Source organism: Sparus aurata, chromosome 21, assembly GCF_900880675.1.
Source record: "Sparus aurata chromosome 21, fSpaAur1.1, whole genome shotgun sequence".
Lineage (NCBI taxonomy): Eukaryota > Metazoa > Chordata > Actinopteri > Spariformes > Sparidae > Sparus > Sparus aurata.
In genome coordinates, this window is record NC_044207.1 from 31,137,288 (window position 1) to 31,155,927 (window position 18,640).

General features: G+C 44.3%; 2 protein-coding genes and 1 pseudogene across 2 annotated transcripts; 2 read left to right on the forward strand and 1 right to left on the reverse strand.

The window, feature by feature from the left end:
• Positions 1-135: 135 nt before the first annotated feature.
• Positions 136-3,039, forward strand: LOC115572712 (nuclear factor 7, brain-like; annotated as a pseudogene).
• Positions 3,040-4,701: 1,662 nt separating this feature from the next.
• cyp7b1 (cytochrome P450, family 7, subfamily B, polypeptide 1) lies at positions 4,702-12,856 on the reverse strand. Its single transcript, XM_030403103.1, has 6 exons — positions 12,700-12,856; positions 9,085-9,221; positions 7,809-8,420; positions 7,455-7,661; positions 7,180-7,358; positions 4,702-6,672 (listed from the first exon to the last, which is right to left on the reverse strand). Exons 1-6 carry the CDS (start codon positions 12,801-12,803, stop codon positions 6,379-6,381), a joined length of 1,533 nt encoding a protein of 510 aa, XP_030258963.1. The 5' UTR covers positions 12,804-12,856; the 3' UTR covers positions 4,702-6,378.
• On the forward strand, positions 12,799-15,153 carry LOC115572732 (pollen-specific leucine-rich repeat extensin-like protein 1). Its single transcript, XM_030403160.1, has 3 exons — positions 12,799-13,218; positions 13,399-13,476; positions 13,631-15,153. Exons 2-3 carry the CDS (start codon positions 13,403-13,405, stop codon positions 14,115-14,117), a joined length of 561 nt encoding a protein of 186 aa, XP_030259020.1. The 5' UTR covers positions 12,799-13,218; positions 13,399-13,402; the 3' UTR covers positions 14,118-15,153.
• The last annotated feature ends 3,487 nt before the right edge of the window (positions 15,154-18,640 follow it).

Sequence of the window (18,640 nt, forward strand, 5' to 3'; positions counted from 1 at the left end):
GAGTGTTCTAACAGATTGTGAGAGTGTCCTTACATTGCATGGGAGCATCCTTACAGTGTTTGGGAGTGTTCTAACAGAATGTGAGAGTGTCCTTACACAGTGTGGGAGTGTCCTTACATAGTGTGGGAGTGTCCTTACAGTGAGTGGAAGTGTCCTCACAGAGTGGGGGATCATCCTTACAGAGTGTCAGAGTGTCCTTACAGTGTGTGGGAGTGTCCTAATAGAATGTGAGAGTCCACATACCTGAACCAGTGGCTTGGAGCAGTTCCTGTGAACTTCTGCCATGTAGTCAGGTCAGCCAGGTCACTATTGGGGACACTGGTGAGCCCATGACACAGCTGTTTTTCTGTCTGCAGAAACCTTCAAGGTGCTGGAAGCAGGTGGTTGTCAGACAGAGGTCCAGTAAATCCTGAAGCAGGCATTTCTTCAACATCTTAACAGCTTCTTGAGTGGGGATACATGTAAATAATGATGTGACATCATAAGAAACCATTGTTTTGTCTGGGTCCAGTGTTATTTCTCTCACCTTGCTGATGAAATCCTGTTTCTCATGTTAGTGTTGAGTGTTACTGACCAAAGGAGCAATGATACTGGCTGTGTCTTGGGGAGTCCAGATATATGGGATGGTTTCCGGGGTACAGTTGGTAATATAATGACCTTTTCAAGTTCTTGGAGATATTCTATAACCTTATTTTTTTTAGCTACTGGTAGGATCTTGTCTCAGTGTCTCATAGGTGTTAGTGTCTCTGAGCAGATCAGTGACTTGTGTGGCAGACTGCTATGTTTAGCACCACAGTGCATCTCCCTTTGTCTGCCAGCAAGATGGTATGACTCATATTTATCATGACAGTATACCAGTATAGTTTTAAAAATGTTATAAACTCTAAATGAGTCGATACATTCTTTAAAATAAAGCAAAAAATCCCCAAACACAATCACACAGCTAATTATATACATGGTGCAAGGACACATAAATAAAATAAAGAAGGTTAGTGAAAGTAGCAGTATAGATTATAGCTGTAAAGACAAAGCTTGTGTTTGCATCACAGTGGATCATTAGTTTGTAATGGAACTCAACTTGTCAGACTCGACCAACGCTCGCCCATCTTCATTAACCTCAACAAACAAAGGAAACACAGGTTGTTAGTTTGCCTCACTGAGACACATACATACCAAGAGACACTACACTACGATTTACCTTCGGACCAGAACCAGCGCATTCACTGAGAGAGGACAGCTACAGGAGGGAATACTGGGATTACTGGGAATATTAAAAACAGTGGAACACGACTGCTTCAACCAGCCGCTGGATCCACAAACTTAATGTTGACATATAAAAGGACACAGATTTACCTTCAGGGAACAGGGACTGACTGATTTCCTGTTGGAGCTTCCTGCTGCATTTTCAGCTTCACTCAGAGACAAAATGGCTTCCAGATTAGAGGAGGAGCTCTGCTGTCCTGTGTGCCATGACATCTTTAAAGATCCTGTCATCCTGCCATGTAGCCACAACTTCTGCAAAGACTGTCTGCAGAGATGGTGGGCAGAGAAAACAATCAGAGAGTGTCCAGTCTGTCAGAAAAGATCTTCAAAGAACAAACTACATCCTAACTTGGTTTTAAAGAACATGTGTGAGTCGTTCTTACAGGAGAGAGATCAGAGAGCTTCAGAGGATCTCTGCAGTCGGCACTCTGAGAAACTCAAACTCTTCTGTCTGGACCATCAGCAGCCGGTGTGTCGTCTGCAGAGACTCAGAACAACACACCAACCACAGATTCAGACCCATCAATGAAGCTGCACGACAACACAAGAAGAAACTTCAGGAAACTCTGGAGCCCTTAAAGAAGAAGTTAAAGGTTTTTGAGGAAGTTAAAGTGAAGTTTGATCAGACAGCAGAACACGTGAAGGTCCAGGCCCGACACACAGAGAGGCAGATTAAGGATCAGTTTAAGAAGCTGCAGCAGTTTCTAGAAGAGGAAGAGGAGGCCAGGATGGCTGCACTGAGGGAGGAAGAGGAGCAGAAGAGTCAGATGATGAAGGAGAAGATGGAGGCTCTGAGCAGAGAGATAGCAGCTCTTTCACACACAGTCAGAGCCACAGAGGAGGAGCTGAGAGCTGAAGACGTCTCATTCCTGCACAACTACAAGGCTGCAGTGGAAAGAGTCCAGCAGCGCCCCCTGCTGGAGGATCCACAGCTGCCCTCAGGAGCTCTGATAGACCAGGCCAAACACCTGGGCAACCTGAGCTTCAACATCTGGAACAAGATGAAGGACATGGTCTCCTACACTCCTGTGGTTCTGGACCCAAACACTGCTCATCCAAACCTGATCCTGTCTGAAGATCTGAGCAGTGTGACTGTAGGAGAGAGACAGAAGCTTCCCGATAATCCAGAGAGGTTTGATAAGTTCAGGTCTGTCCTGGGCTCCGAGGGCTTCAACTCAGGGACTCACAGCTGGGACGTCGAGGTTGGAGACAGTAAATACTGGCTACTGGGTGTGTTAGCAGAGTCTGTCCAGAGGAAGGGACGCACACAGTCTGGAATCTGGATAGTAGGGTTAAATGAAGGTGAATATTTTGCAGAGTCACCATCAGATCGATGCACTGATCTTGTAGTGCAGAAGAAACTCCAGAGGATCAGAGTGAATCTGGACTGGAACACAGGAAAGCTGTCCTTCTCTGATCCTGATACTGACACACACCTACACACCTTCACACACACTTTCACTGACAGGATGTTTCCATTCATTTGCACTTCTGATGATGAAGTTAAGATTTTACCAGTGCAGGTGTCTGTGAGCGTAGAACAACAGGAGCAGATGATGACGGCGATGACGGCGACGATGGTGATGATGGTGATGATGGTGATGATGATGATGACGGTGATGATGATGGTTTCCTCTCTTTAAGGAACGTTTTGGTAGATGGATTGTTCATGACTGTAAACATTTTCAGTGTGTATTTTACTGAAAACACATTAAGAGAAAAGGAGTAAGTCATCGATGTTGTTATAGGATGTTTTGGTCTGGCCCTCCTGAGGTGTCTGAGGTTTGACACTCCGGATGATTATTTTAACTTAAGAATGATTCATGTTGCTTATTTCTTTTTATGAACAATGCTGCAGTGTGCATGTCACTCTGTCCTGTCTGAGGGGGAACTAGCGTCATCATGTACGAGCTAACTGTGGACCCTGTCATTCATTACACACAATATAAATGTGGACCTTTTCTCTAGAATGTGAATGTGAATTGTAAAACAAATTGGGGATAAAAGCATAAAGTAGAATTAATTAAAAGTCTTTAAAGCAAAGACTGGTTGTAGTTATTCATGTTTTTTTAGCTGCACTTATCAATCAATCAAGTAAACAAGTACGCTGCTGCTGCTGCAGTTTACAGGTTTGTCGGTTACTGAATCAAACATCTGGATGTAATCATGAACTACAGTCCCGTCTAATGTGTGACAATCCTTCATTTGAACTGAGCTGTTTGTAAAGTGTCAATATTTACCGTATATTATAATATCTAATGAATGAAATATTAAAGGTAGCAGGAGTGCTGTATCAGGTCGTCGTACACATGTAGTACAGAGGTTTGTCCAGCAGATGTCACCATATTCACTGAAATGAAACTGATGGATACTTAACAGATGAAAACAAAAACAAACACTGATACTGATCTTCATAATGCAGCTGATTAGATTTGATAATCATGCAAGCAGAACATCAGTTGACCTCAATACATCGTGTCTGTTTATGTAAATGTATGTAGAATTAATTTGTATTTATTCTTTGCTACTTTAGTACATTTATTGCCAGAAAACTACTTTGGATTCTTAAAGCAAGATTATGTAAAATTGACATTTTGTGCGACTGGCGCCGCACACATGTTCTGAGAGCAACACCACTGTGGTAAATACAAATCTCAGAGCTGTAACCACCTGTCAGACGTAGATGACTCAAAACAAAACTCATCACTTCATAACAATGATGTTACATAGTGTAGAAACAAGAGACAGAGACTCCTTTCACACTGTGACAAGACCCTGTACAAATTTCAGCATTGGCCAAATCACGCTGGAATGAATTTAGCAGAATAATGAATGATTGCTCACAGTATGCTGCCTCACACGGGGCACCAATATACTGTTAGTTTATGGTAAAACGGTCACATTATGATACTTAAATACATTTTGTATGAGATACTCTCAGACTTTTACTTGAGCACTATTCACATCAGTGACTTGACCAAGGCAATATTTTAAGAGCATATCTTTACTTTTACTTGAGTATGCTAATGCTAACCACCCATCAAAGCTTTGGTCGTTTGTGTTTACCGTCACTCTTTCTTTAATGATCCATTCTGTGTTAACCTTGACGGAGGTGTCTTCACTGCGGCGGCTCTGTATGATTCTATATTGATATGTGAAGTCATGAAAGTCATTCAGCAAGTCGATATAATTTAAGCATCTAACAATGCAAGTTACCTATATGGATATTATTTTTAGATTCACTTAACAAAAAACAGTGTAGTTACAAGTGTAAAGTTTTTAAATGAGATTGAATGGATAAGATGAAAATATCATCTTTCTCATCGCCTTCTTTTCTCTGATCTCCGTCCTGTCAGAGCGTCACCACCTGACCTGACACCTGGATGTCAAAGTCATAATCAAATCATTTTCTCAGTGAAGAAACTGGACTTCTACACATCAGAGTACAAGACGTTTATTATTCATGATGCTGACAGCAGATAGTTATTGAATGTGACTCACATTAAAACATCATTTTAAACACAATTAAAAACTTTATAAAACTAAAAAACATTCTTTGCATCATCTGCATATTATTCTTCACAGCTGCCATCTTTGCTGAATATTCAGTTTGTCTCAGTGACACTGAAGGAACAATGTTAACTGTTAACACATTATGATGAGCACAGTTTTGTATTTTGCGGCTGTCCTGCCGTCAGCTGGTTCTGACTGAGCTCAAACCAACAACCTGACTGACATTAGAGATGAAGACTTCAGCTACCAGCTCTTCTAATTTAGCTCAAACTAACTGCTGCTAAGCCCACAGTGTCTCCTCGCTACAGTTCATTCAGCTGTTAATAATAACGATAATAACAATATAATAACAATAACAATAACGAGCCACTGACGAGTTAAATCAGATGTGTAGCTGCAAGAACGTGGGTTCAGTTTTAGAGCTGATAGATAGATCTCTGCTAAAGCTAACACTTTGAATCATGATATTAGCTTTCTGCTAAGTGCTGTTTGAGGCAGGTGATCTAGTTTGCATTCTGATCTAACCTGTTATAACATTATGCTAATCTTAAATGAGCTGGTTAACAGTCGGTTTGTGTCTGAAGTCAGTTCTGTTCTGAGCTAGCAGTTTGCTTAGTCCTTCATTTATAAAGCCATAAAGAAATAACGTGCTGAGAAATTATTTGGATTTGGGTATTCTCTCCTTTGATGGAGCTAGGCTAACAGTTTCCCCCTGTTTCCAGTCATTGTGCTAAGCTAGGCTAAACATGTCAATGTCCACCTGAATCCCCTGACGGTGGACAGAATTTACTGAAATGTTTGACTGTTCCTTTAATCTTAGTGTCACACAAACGAAGGGATTAAAAAGTGACATTTAAACATTGTAGTGAACATCGTGTTTAGAGCAGAGCTTTACTAATTCAGTGCTGCCTGCTTCCTCTCTGTCAGAGAAACACAGTCGTACAGTGAAAAGAATCAGACGACACAAACTCAGACACTGAAATAAAACGACCATACAGTAAATAAGGTGCTCTATAAAATACAAAAGGCTTCAACGTTCTCCCACCAATTACATGACTGATGATTCTATAATTCAAAGAAGTGACTAACAAATGAAATCCTGGAAACCACAACACTGCTCACAGCTTCCACTTCCTGGACATTCACAGTTTGAATTACCCTGAACTTGTTGCCTAAAAAGAAAGAAAATCCCCCAGAAAATCACTTTTACTTTGGTGGCTGATTACAGAGATGACTGGACTGGTTTGGCTGCTGTGAGCCTATAAGAACATGAGATGATGAACTGATACTGAGTGGAAATAAAGGCATGACGGGGGATTGGGCCACATGAAGCGGATCGCTTAGGAAATCATTAGTGTTTTCATTAGTGGTTTCATTTTGCTCAGTGCGATAGTTGTGTTGATAATGGTTGTGTGTTATTTGTACAGTAAAAGTCAGGACGGGTCAAGTTGAAGTTCAGGTGACTCAAATGAAGAAACACTTTCACATTATTATTTCACAGATTGGTATCATAAAAAAGATATTTGGGCTCTTTAATTGCTCATTTGACTGCTTGTCAAATCAGTAACACGCACTCCATCATCGCTGACATGCCTGTCCAGGTCAGACTGTACGCAGTCTGTAGCGGAAGCGTACGTCTGTGGAGGGCAGGAGGATGCCCAGTCCGGCTCTGCCACAGTCCACGGTGACTCTGGTCTGACCCTCCACCAGCTGCAGGTCAAAGTAGAGCAGCAGCAGACACAGGAACTGTTTGATCTCGTTCACAGCAAAGTATCGTCCGGGACACATGGAGGAGCCGGAGCCGAACGGCATGCGGTAATACCTCAGCCTCTGGCCGTCCTTGTAGAAGTCCGTCTTCTCTCTGCCGTCCTGGATGTAACGGTCGAACCGGAACGTCTGACAGTACGGAAACAAACACAGTGAAGTTCAAACAGCTCCACTGAACACCCAGCTGGACCCCCTGTGACTTGGTGTGATGCAGATCTGGTGTGTGAGAGGAAAACTGTTGCTACGTCAAACTAGTTCTAGAGAAGAAGAAGAAGAAGACGTGCAGAGAGCTAAACACAGTTCACAGAGAGGAAGTCTATGAACAGATGTTATCTGAGCAGTGGGACATTACTACATCCTGTGGAATGCAATGCATGCATGTGGAAGTGTCCTTGGGCGAGATACTGAACCTCAAACTGCTCCTGATGTGCTGGTCTATATGACAGCCGCCACATCAGTGTATGAATGTATATATGAATTACTGTAAGTCTGCTAAATGCTGTAAATGTAAATGTAGCTGTGGAGGAGCTACAGGTGAGGAACTTTCTTTTTGTTAAATACTCAGGTATGTTATCAGTCATGAGAAGCAGCTAATCATCATTTAACAGATGAATCACCTGCTGCTTGAAGTCATACCTGCGGCTCGTCGTAGATGTCGGGGTCCATGTGCAAACTCTGAGGGTAGAGGACGATGATGTCTCCTTTCCTGACGGCCGCTGAGTGCTCGCCGTCCAGCCGCAGACTGAAGTCCTCCTGAGCAACACGGATGTTCATGGAGGCCGAGGACAGACGGAGGCTCTCGTTGATGGAGCTCTCTGTGGACAAAGATCAGTCAGTCAGACTAATTACGGTATAATGTCTGTGTGTTATGATGATGATTTACTGCAGGTGAGACTGAGGGACGGACGTACCCAGATACACCAACTTGTCCAGCTGTTCTCTGCTGAACATCACGTCTTGGTCGCTGCTGAACTCGACTCCGCTGAGCTTCAGGACATCGTGGATCTCCCGTCGGACGACCTCCAGCGCCTCAGGGTGACTCACCAGGTAATACATGGCCCAGAAGGAGGCGGGGACCGTGTTCCCCACTGATGCCCAGAGGATGGCGAAGTGATGAGCTGAAGTCAAAGACAGAGTCAGTCACACTGCTCAGACACGAGATACAGGATGACACAGCTCCAGGCCTGCACTGTCCACGAGGAGCAGCAGGAGGTCAGGACAGAGTAAAGAGACATTTGAAAAGGATTTAATGATTTCTCGTCTACCTGCTTTATCGACGTCTCTCAGCGTGTCGTACTGGTCCAAAAGCTCCAACCGTCTCCTGATGAAGTGTGACGTGTTCAACCAGCACGACATCCTGTGAGGCAGGAAGTAGTTGATCAGCTTTTCACGGATGGCCTTGGTCCGCCTCAGCAGCCAGATGGGGACCTCGGCGACGAGCAGCGGGAACATGGTGTCAAACCTGACAAAGTTCTCCCTCATCACCACCATCTCACTGTGGCGACTGGCGGACGACGGCCTGCCATAGAGGGTGAGGAAGGTGGCCTCGAACATGACCGAGTTACAGAATTCATACATGCTGCCGCTCCTCCACCCGCCCTCCTCGCCTGGCCGCTCGCTCAGGTGGTCCTGACGATACACCAGCATCAGGTTACCCATCATGCTCTCTGTCAGGGAGGTGAGGTTGTCTCCCTGGAGGAGATGGAAGGAGCGGATGATCTCATCGTGCAGGCCGGGTGACTTCCTGTTCATGACGGGAGGATAGCCGAAAACGATGGGCGCCACCTTGTCCGAGAACTGATGGAAGTCCAGCTGGCGGCCCTGTTTGATGATGCTTGGATACAATAAAGGATCCATAATGAAGGTCATGTATTTACCTGCAGGAAGAAGACACCTGAGTGAGGAGAACGTCAACAACCAGAATCATCATCAGAATAAATGTGAAGATGAGCCGGTTTGAAACAGACAGTTTGATGATGAGTATTTATCTGATTCATTCAGTGTGTTTGAACTCGATCGCTCCAAACGTTTACACACAACTTTCAGACCTAAAGACTTTCCATGGATCTGTTCTTCGGGATCAGTGCGTTTGCTTGTGGATACAAAGTAAAACTGTGTAGAGGCTGTTCAGACCTACAATCACCTGCGTCTGAGTGACCTCAGTGACGTGATGTCACAGACTCCATGTTTCTACTCAAACACAGAAAGAAGTTCATGTAGAACATTTGCTGAATTCACAAGAAGGTCCAAATAATGCAGAATGAGTCAGAGACAGAGTTTCACAGAGTTTATAAAGTGTCTCCAACTCAACAACTCACTAAACTGACACATTTGTTAAGGGAGTCTGGTGCTGTTACTGGTTCAATGTTTGATCAGTGTGTTCACAAACAGCTGCTGCTGACATCGACAGGTTAACAAACATGTGATCTACACCACATGAAGCTCCTGAGATCAGTTTGTGCTTTTATCCCACAGGTGGAAACAACAGAACAAACAGGACTTTGTACCGAGGATGAAAAGTAGGAACTGATTTTTTATCACCAGCTATGTGAACGGTAAAGATGTCTCCAAACTTCTTCTTCTGCTCTTCAAGAAACCTGTAGGCATCTCTTCCAAACTCCAGAGCCTTCCCGAGGAAAGGAATCCAGCCGTTAATCAGCGGAGGCTCGTCGTCTCTCCTGCAGACACAGACAAACACATTTCACACTTCTCATCCATGAATGTCTGTTGATGCTTCACTTGGTCAGTGTAATTTCGTCCTGTGTTATTTCTGTCAACACAGTTAATGAATCACCGTGTGGACTCTGGACTTCAGTTCTGTGAGTCCAAACAAACTGGAACAAAGTGTTAGTCCTCCGACACGCCCACTCTAATCTGCTGCTGGCTGTCGTTCTGCCGTCAGAGACCGATCACACCTGTGCACCTGATCCACACAGACGATTTCAGTCTCTTCTCAGCGCCGCCCTGATGTTTCCTGTCTTATCTGTTATCTTTGTGATAAAACAGACTTTGTTGGTGTTGGACCATAAGAAACTTCATGTCTCTATTATCACCATAATCATCAAAATATTCTTAAAAGTAAAATAAAAACTAAAATGTCTCTACATGACATTTAGTTAGAAAACAAATATTTGTCATGAAGCTGCTCCTACACAGATGAAGGATGAATAGTGATGATGACATCATCTCTCTGTGGTTTCTACACATGTGATTTGTCTTTGTGCAGCTGACACCCCCGGACTGTAAGTCACAGAGACGGGCGGTTCTTCAGTGATTCATGTGACAATGTTCTTAAATCTAAAATCTGTTCTTACTCTGATTAAGTGGGAGGAAGTGCTGGGACGACTTCTTGCCTCAAGAATGTAATCAAACATGGCGTCTGATGTGCCGACATCAGGTGAGCAGCGCTCTGGGCCAAAGTATTGTTTTCTTTGGGTTAGGGTTAGGCATAACCAGGCTAGCCGTTTCCCCTTGTTCCCAGTCTTTATGCTAAGTTAAGCTAACGTGCTGCTGTAGCCTCACAGTGCAGGTACAGACTGTGGAAACACCTACAGACGCACTCACACCCCTTCTCTCCTTGTGTCGAGTTATTCTGAGGTGTTCAGGTGAGCTGTTATCTCTGCAACAGGACGAGACGAGCCGAAACACACACAGGGATTATCTGACGGAGAGAGAATGTGTCAGACTGAACTGTGTGTTGACTTTCCTTCAGCTCGACAACAAACAAGACACAACTCGTCTGAAGCTCCAGTTCTCTCTGTGGACGGAGCTCAGCTCAGTTTCCTGCTTCCAGTGTGTGTGATCCAAACACAACAGAACCAGACGGCAGCTTCCCCCAGACACACACACACGCACGCACACACACACACGCACGCACGCACGCACACACACGCACGCACGCACGCACACGCGCACGCACGCACGCACACACACACACACACACACACGCACGCACGCGCACACACGCACACACGCACACACACACGCACGCACACGCACGCACGCACTCTTTGATGACTGATTAATGATTAATTGTTGGATCTATAAAACAGTATCTGTCACCAGGTCTGTCTTCCACGTTATTATCATGAAGAGTCACATTTCTGTTTAAAGGATCACTTCAACAGTTAATCAAACAGTTATTGATCAGTTTTGTTCCAATCAACTCATTGATTAACCACCTAATGACTGCAGCTCTGGACCAGGTTTGAGTTCAGAGGATCTGAACATCTTGAACGACCACATTGGACCCAGACGAGCTCGGTGGAATCTGAGTGACTGTCTCGTAGATATTAAGGAATATCACGATATTTTCCATCATACCATAATTGTCATGATATCAAACAGTTGTTACGTCATCGACAGGCTTCATGTTGGACCAGCCGTGGCAGCGGAAGCAACACGCGTGACCTGGCAGATGGAGCAGCGTGCAGACACGGAGGACTACGTTTCTAACAACAGCAGATTAAAAACATTTCAGGCTGAAAGATGGAGTAAATGGCGAGCGGCGGCAAATCTGTGGCCTCGCCTGAACGTCCACCACTTGGACAGTCCGAAACATCGTCCATCGTGATATGTGGCCGGGCCTCTTTAAGGTTCACAACAATGATTTAATGACGCAGTGAGAGTGACGTTGCAGCAGCTCGTCAAACAGCTTCACTGAAAATACTTTTGAAGTTCCTCAGTTCAACTCTTTTCTTCACGCCTGCTTCAGTAAATGTTTGTCTCACACGAGATCAGATGTCAGCGTGGAGTCAAACTGAAACCGCACATCATGTTTGTGCTTGGAAGCTGGAAGTCATTAGGACTGGAAAAACCCAGCAGGAGTCAGAGGAGGTCAGCAGAGTCTGAGGGGGAGGAGTCACCCTGAGGGTCGGACGCCTCCGCCGGCCTCAAGACAATTAACAGGAAGACTGAATCTGTATCGCTGCTTTGATGTTTGCTTCATTTCTTTAAACAGTCTGTCGTCTCTCGGTTTAAAGGTCTCAGTTACGTCATTATCACCAGTCTACTTCTTCTTTACACTCAGTCAGTATGAACACATCGCTGGTGATTATTGATCACACATCTCATCATGTTCACACCAACGGTCAGCCCGACACGATCAGAGTAATGTCATGTTAGATTCTGTCGTCCGAGTCTTTGTGAAGAGAAACACACAGATGTGAATCTTAAATCATCACATCGTTCTCATCACATCACTCAGACACACAACGACCTCATGAAGCTGCAGATGTCTTCACACTGAGATTATATCTGTGGGGTTTTAACAGAAGAAACACGAGTGTTGCAGGAGTAGAGCCAGCGTCTTGTTATCAGAAGGTCGCTGGTTCGATTCCCCTGGTCTGCATGACTAAGTGTCCTTGGGTGAGATACTGAACCCCAGACTGCTCCTGATGAGTTAGTTTAGTTTACTTTGGTTGTTTTTCAACTTATAAAAACACAAAAACATGATAGACAAAAACTGTACTTTCTAGCTTCAGAAAACAAACAAACAAACAGCACAGCAGTGGAAGCTGCAGGCTGAAGCTTCTCACGCCTGCCCTTTTAACATCCATCAGATTGTGTCAGCTGCCTTTAAATAAATACTTCTATGATACAGATCAATAAAACAAATTAACAGCCAGAATAAACACATTTCAGACATGGAAGCTGTTTTACTGCGAGGCTCCAGAACTGTTCTGTGGACCACACTTCACCTCCATCATCAGGAGGAGGTGAAGCCTGGATCTACAGTGTTACCTGCTCCTATAACGTCCGGACCGTCACGTCTCTGATCAGTGACGTCATGGCCGTCACGTCGATGATGACCGAGGTTAAAGGATACTGTTCCTTTAAGTGAAGCCACAAGTAGTAACTGCAGTACTTTCAGAGTACTTCTACCTTCAGAGTACTTCTACTCTCACCTACTTTTACTTTCCTCTGTCTGATCCTATAACTTCCTTCCACCGCTGCTGATCGATTAGTCAGAGCAGATTAGCAGATCAATAACCGATCAGCTCTGAGTTAACTGATGCAGCTGAAACTGATGGAACCAGCCTGGAGCCCTCCGACCCACCAGCACACAGGCAGGACGGCAGAGAGCCGCGTTTAAAGCGGGTCAGAGCTGAACTGAACTGAACCGAACCGGGTCGGAGCGGGTCGGAGCGGACTTACCTCTTCCGGGCTCGGAGGACGCAGATGATGAGGGGCAGCAGGCCGAGCAGCAGCAGCAGCAGCGCGGACATGTCGGAGTGTGTAGGACCGAGACACTCGATCATCTGTTCTCTCTCTCTCTCTCTCACACACACACACACACAGCTTCCGGTAACCGCCTTCAAAATAAAGCAACATTAGTTCTCACGTCAACAAATTGCAGCCCGAGGATGAAATCTTTAATCCTCCAATAGGAGCTCGATGTTGATCTTTGTACTGACTCGTGCTGGTTCACAGCTGACAGGTGACGTCACTGATGATGACGATGATGATGTCATAATGATAATATCTGTAGTAACTACTGTCCATGTCATGACTCTCCATTGTCATTTAGATGCTTTTATTGTGAAGGCCAGAGTGTTTCACCTTCGCAGGTCTCTGCAGTCTCACACGTCGTGGATGAAACATGATCAATAAAAGGCTTCAGACAGCTGATCGATCCATTAATGACGTCAAAAAGTGAAGGTTGAAGGACTGAAGGTTTAACATTTCAAACTTGACATCAAAATTAAATTCATCAAACTTTACACACAAAATGTAAAATAATAACATAGTTTCAGTTACAGTGTTTAATGTTCTGGATCAGTTCTGATCGTGTTCGATGGGTCTCACATGTGTTCTGATCTAAAAGTCTCATTCTGGCTGTGTTTCTGTTCACAGTCTAATGAAAGGAGCTCTGACAGCATCGGGTTCTACAGAACACGAGCTCCGGTCCAGCAGAACGTCACCACTCGCAAGGTTGTGCAACAGAACGAAGAAAGATTCAAACAGGAAGTCATTCCAGCTGCTGCTACTCATCAATACAGCAGAACTGCACACTGATTGTGAAATCGAGCGTCACACTTCTGTAAAAGTTCTTGTTGCACTTTTCTTTATGTACGGATCCACTCAGCAGGACCAGAGATCCACTCAGCAGCGCCAGAGATCCACTGAGCAGATCCACTCAGCAGGACCAGAGATCCACTCAGCAGTGCCAGAGATCCACTCTGCGGCACCAGAGATCCACTCAGCAGCGCCAGAGATCCACTGAGCAGCACCAGAGATCCACTGAGCAGATCCACTCAGCAGGACCAGAGATCCACTCAGCAGTGCCAGAGATCCACTCTGCGGCACCAGAGATCCACTCAGCAGCACCAGAGATCCACTCAGCAGATCCACTCAGCAGCGCCAGAGATCCACTCAGCAGCACCAGAGATCCACTCAGCAGATCCAGAGATCCACTCAGCAGCACCAGAGATCCACTCAGCAGCGCCAGAGATCCACTGAGCAGCACCAGAGATCCACTCAGCAGCGCCAGAGATCCACTGAGCAGCACCAGAGATCCACTCAGCAGCGGCAGAGATCCACTGAGCAGCACCAGAGATCCACTCTGCTGCTGATGGCTTCAGGTTTCCTCAAGAACTCTTTATTATCCCATTTCGTTTCTTTAGAGCAGCAGGTCCACTGGCAGCAGAACCGCTCCAGGTGACTTTCAGACTTGTTCAGATCAATAAAGTTCTCTTCAGACTTTCACACTGTGGTGTGTGTGTGAGTATCAGACAGGTCCAGTTAAATGATCAGCTGTGATCCATCAGAACCAGTCAGAAGTGTTGATGCTAGAACATTTGAGTCAGAACGTTCTCTAATCGCCTGAACTGATGGTTAAACTGACTGTATGTGTTGATGATCGACAGCTTTAGATTGATGGAATAAATACAACTCTGGATCAGAACCAGGGATGGACATGAACGTTTTGTCCAGCTGCCACTGTGGCTGGTGAACTCTGAAATCTACCTGCCACTCTTATATCAAAGCATTGATGTGAACAGTACGATGCATACAAACATATTTTTCTTGTTCCCAGAGCTGATTATTCATTAGTTATGTGATACCAGTGAATGGTTACAGGGGTTGTAACTTGACTCTCCCTGAAACTGAAGGAATTTACAGTGAGCCTACTTCATCTTGTTTCACATGCTCACCTGCACTGGACCCACAGAGGACGCGGGCATCGTTACAGAACAGTCGGCCAGAAGTTAAACACAGAGTCGTGACCACAGAACAGGACAATTACCCATTAACCTCAATGTCCCAATTCCAAATGTTGCACAATAACTGCATATGAAAACACTTCAAAAGGATCTTCAGTGTTAAATCCAGTTTATTTAACATTTAATTTCTTTTCATTAATTGTATATATCAGGAATCGAGAAAACATCAACACTAACAGAGAAAATGTGAATGCAACACTGCTGTTACATGACTTTACCTAAAAGTGTCTGTTTTTTAATTCAGAATAGTTTTTATATAAATTACACAAATTATGATGTTTTACCTTTTTCTGCCATAAGCGTTCATACTGACCACATCACCTCGTGGTTTGCTGCTTTCATTGTCTCTATCATCATAATTAAATTAGTTACTTTGAATTCTTAATGTTCTTGCTCTGAGTTTTCTTTATTAAAATCGTGTGTAAAAATGCAATAATTACTGTTTACTATGAACGATGATATGAATATTGATAAATGTATAATTAAACTTTTCAGATAGTGTTATCACCTGAATGTATTTAGTTTTAAAAAATCTATCATGACATAATGAATGCATTCATCACTCAGTTGGTGTTAACATGACAGATTAGAGTTTAAATCCAGCAGTCCAAATGACGTTTACGGCTGTTCTAGTAGTTTTAGATTTCCGGCTCTTCTGAAGTCCAGCTGACACTCTGATCCCATCAGAAACATTTTCACAGGATCTAACTAAGGCACTGTTATGCCTTCACCAAGATATCGATCATTAAGATGAATTGGATCAGATCTGACTGGACTGAACCTGCCACAGTGACTGATTCAGTTCACAAACTCACTCGCACTTGGCGCGTTTAATTTCCATCCCTGATGTGAACAGAAATGATGTGCTGGAAGCAGAACTGGACCACAGAGCGATGGAAGGAGGAGGCCCGGTCCGATGAATCAGGATTACACTGCAGACTGTAAACTGTCATGTAACATTAACAATGTACAATATTGAAGAAGCAATGCATGATGGGTAGAAGGCCAGACCTTTGGAAAACATTCTGCTGGGAAACCTTGAGTCCTGCGGTCCATGTGGACTCTGACACTGCAGAAATGTTCAGGAATGATCTGAGGAACAGTTCAACTGGACCTCCAAGTTCTGCCGATCTCAAACTGACCCAGCGTGCGTGATGAGCTGGACCAACAGGTCTGGTGGAGTCCATGTTCTGGTGCTGGAAGGGGGACCTGGTCCTAACGTTCAGCTGCTGGCTGTGATACGAGGTGGCTGGATCTCTGACTCCACCAGCAGACTGATCACGCTGTAATCGTCTCTGATGAAACAAGCTGAACATGTTTCAGCTCTGAGCTGCTGCCACGTGAACAGACGTGCTTCACATTCTGACGCAGGTCAACATGAACTCAGGCGTGTCAGCTCGTGCTGGTTCATGTTGACTTTCATGAGTCAGAAGCTGCTGATGCTCACAGAACCTCCCTCAGATGAGGACCTGCGGAGGTAACAGGCAGGTGGACGTCCCTCAGGTAACCCTGCGTCCTGTATCAGGTCCTCTGCTCCGTCAGGGTTCATTGGGCCTCATTCACCAATATCTTCTTAAGAATCTTCTTAGATTCTTTCTTAAGTTGTTCTTAAGAGGTTCCTTAAGAAAACCCTACGTCAGAGTCACCAACTCGTTCGTAAGCCTCAGAATTGTTCGCAGCTGTGCTCTTACATTGATGAAAGCCATAGCAGCAATATATATGTCATTGTTTTGCGGGCCTTGGATGGAGAAATGCCACGTATAAATAGGGTGGGGGGGTTAGTAATTGATGGCATGTTTCCAATTTACTTGATTTATGTTAAATCATTGGCACATTTAATTTATTTTAGAATTTAAATTCTTTGTAAATTACCAAAAATATGAAATGAATAAATAAATGAATAAATATGACAGAATTATCACTGTAATATTGCATTTTATTGAACTACACAAGAGAAGAAAACACAACCATGCCAACATTTCGGCACTGAAATGTGCGTAAGAGTACTCCTGAGTGTTCGTAGGATTTGTTCTTGCCTAAGAAAAAATCCTAGATAAGAAAAAATTCATGTATGCCACAATCTTCGTAAAATCTTCGTAAGTGGGACTTAAGAACAAATTTGTTCGTAAGAATGGTTCATGAATGAGGCCCATTGTCCTGCTGGGAGCAACATGTGGGAGCTCACCGGGTCTGACTGCGTGTCGAGTGACATCCACCTGTGATCAGAGTTCACTTCACCTGTCAGTCCTCTGTTCCAACACGCTGGTACAGCCTGACTGCAGATCAGCGGTCGGGTCCAGTCCAGGTCCTGATCACAACTGAAATAAAGAACATCTGAAGCGCCTGTTGTTGCTGGATGAGGCGTTTACAGCCTCCGTGTTTTCTCCAGTGTCGTCTGGATGAACTGCAGTAACCTCTCATCAAACAACAGCAGCGTCTCTGTCCTGAGCTCGACTCTTTCTCCTCCTGAAAGAAAACCGCCGGCTCGGCTTTCAGCACAGAACAAAAACCTCAGTTCAACTTGTGGGTCACAGCAGACGCTCGCTGCTCAGAGGCTTCACAGCCGTCAGCGCCTGGCACCACCAGTGTTCTGGGTTTATTTACTACTCTGACTGCGCTCCTTTTCTCTCTCACTCAATCACAAACATTCATATGAACACAACTGGCTTCCTGCAGATCGTCTGAACTGTCGTCTTCCACGTCTTTACACAACTAGCGTGAAACATTCGACTCTCTTTTCTGGCACCGACTAAAATACTTTGTGACAATGAAAGTTGACATCAGACGTGTGGTCACGTTCATAATTACTCATTCTCTGATCCTGTTCTTCCTGATTCAACTGATCTCTTTAGATTCAGAGATGATTTTTATTAAAACAGACCTCCTGTTTCCTGTTGGGACACGAGACTGCTGATTAGTTTCTCAGAGTAAAGATCCAACATCTTCTTCTGCCATCGCTTTTATTCAAAGTTCCAAATTCTGTTGAAATCTTTCTTAAACCAGATTTTAAACTGAGCAGCTGGTCGACACTTTGTTACCTCATCACATTATTTAGGACTTTCTACTAAGTTCCACAGCACATGTCTGCATAACCAAAATAAAGTTTGTATATAAATTAGGACTCTCTCTCTCAGAGTAACAGATACTCAGTTCCTCTCCTTCGCTACATGTCTCATGTTTCTGTACTCTGAGTATCTGTGTGACTTCTCCTCTCTACACGTGAACTTTCTCCTCTCACAGCTTCAGAACAGCCTCGTTACTTTAGTTTGAGCAGAGTGTTTCTGATTTTCTCTCTTTGTTGCTGCTCGGGACGCTTTACCAACCCAACATCTGTCTGTTTGACGTCCTGGGAATGAGACTCAACAATCAACTGTCTTTGTGGTGCGTTCAGGAACAGCTGGGACAAATCCTACTGATTCTATCTTTAACTTTAATAGTCTTTGAATTCTATTAATATGACGTGAGCTTCAGTTAGCTTTGAGCACAAATGTCCTTCAGAGGGAGACTTTTTACTCTGATACTCTGAGTACATGTCAGAGCCTGTAATCTATTACTTTACTGGAGTAAACAGGATGAAGTACCTGAACATCTCTTGGAGGACAGACTGAGTCTCTTTACATCCACAATACTTATATAGTCAGATCTGAGCATTTTGGACCGAGCTGGACCGAGCTGGACCGAGCTGGACCGGGTCGGCTCTCATCTGGACTCTCTTCGGCCTCTCCGGGCGTCCGGCTGCTCAGGTTGGATAGTGACGGTCAGTGTGTTTCTATCACAGGTAAAACATGTTGCAACAAAGAAGCCTAAAAAAAATAACTTTCAAATCCAAACCGTTGCAAAATGTCTTGAAATAAAACATTTATGTCCAGAAC

What these genes read in the sequence shown, in the direction of transcription:
- LOC115572732 (XM_030403160.1), top strand. Translation starts at nt 13,403, where the DNA reads ATGAAAGGAGCTCTGACAGCATCGGGTTCTACAGAACACGAGCTCCGG. An exon ending in AGAACGTCACCACTCGCAAG is followed by an intron (nt 13,477 to 13,630) that starts GTTGTGCAACAG and finishes GGATCCACTCAG; the next exon opens with CAGGACCAGAGATCCACTCA.
- cyp7b1 (XM_030403103.1), bottom strand. Translation starts at nt 12,803, where the DNA reads ATGATCGAGTGTCTCGGTCCTACACACTCCGACATGTCCGCGCTGCTG. An exon ending in GAGAGACGTCGATAAAGCAG is followed by an intron (nt 7,662 to 7,808) that starts GTAGACGAGAAA and finishes CTTTGACTTCAG; the next exon opens with CTCATCACTTCGCCATCCTC. An exon ending in ACATCTACGACGAGCCGCAG is followed by an intron (nt 6,673 to 7,179) that starts GTATGACTTCAA and finishes CCGTACTGTCAG; the next exon opens with ACGTTCCGGTTCGACCGTTA.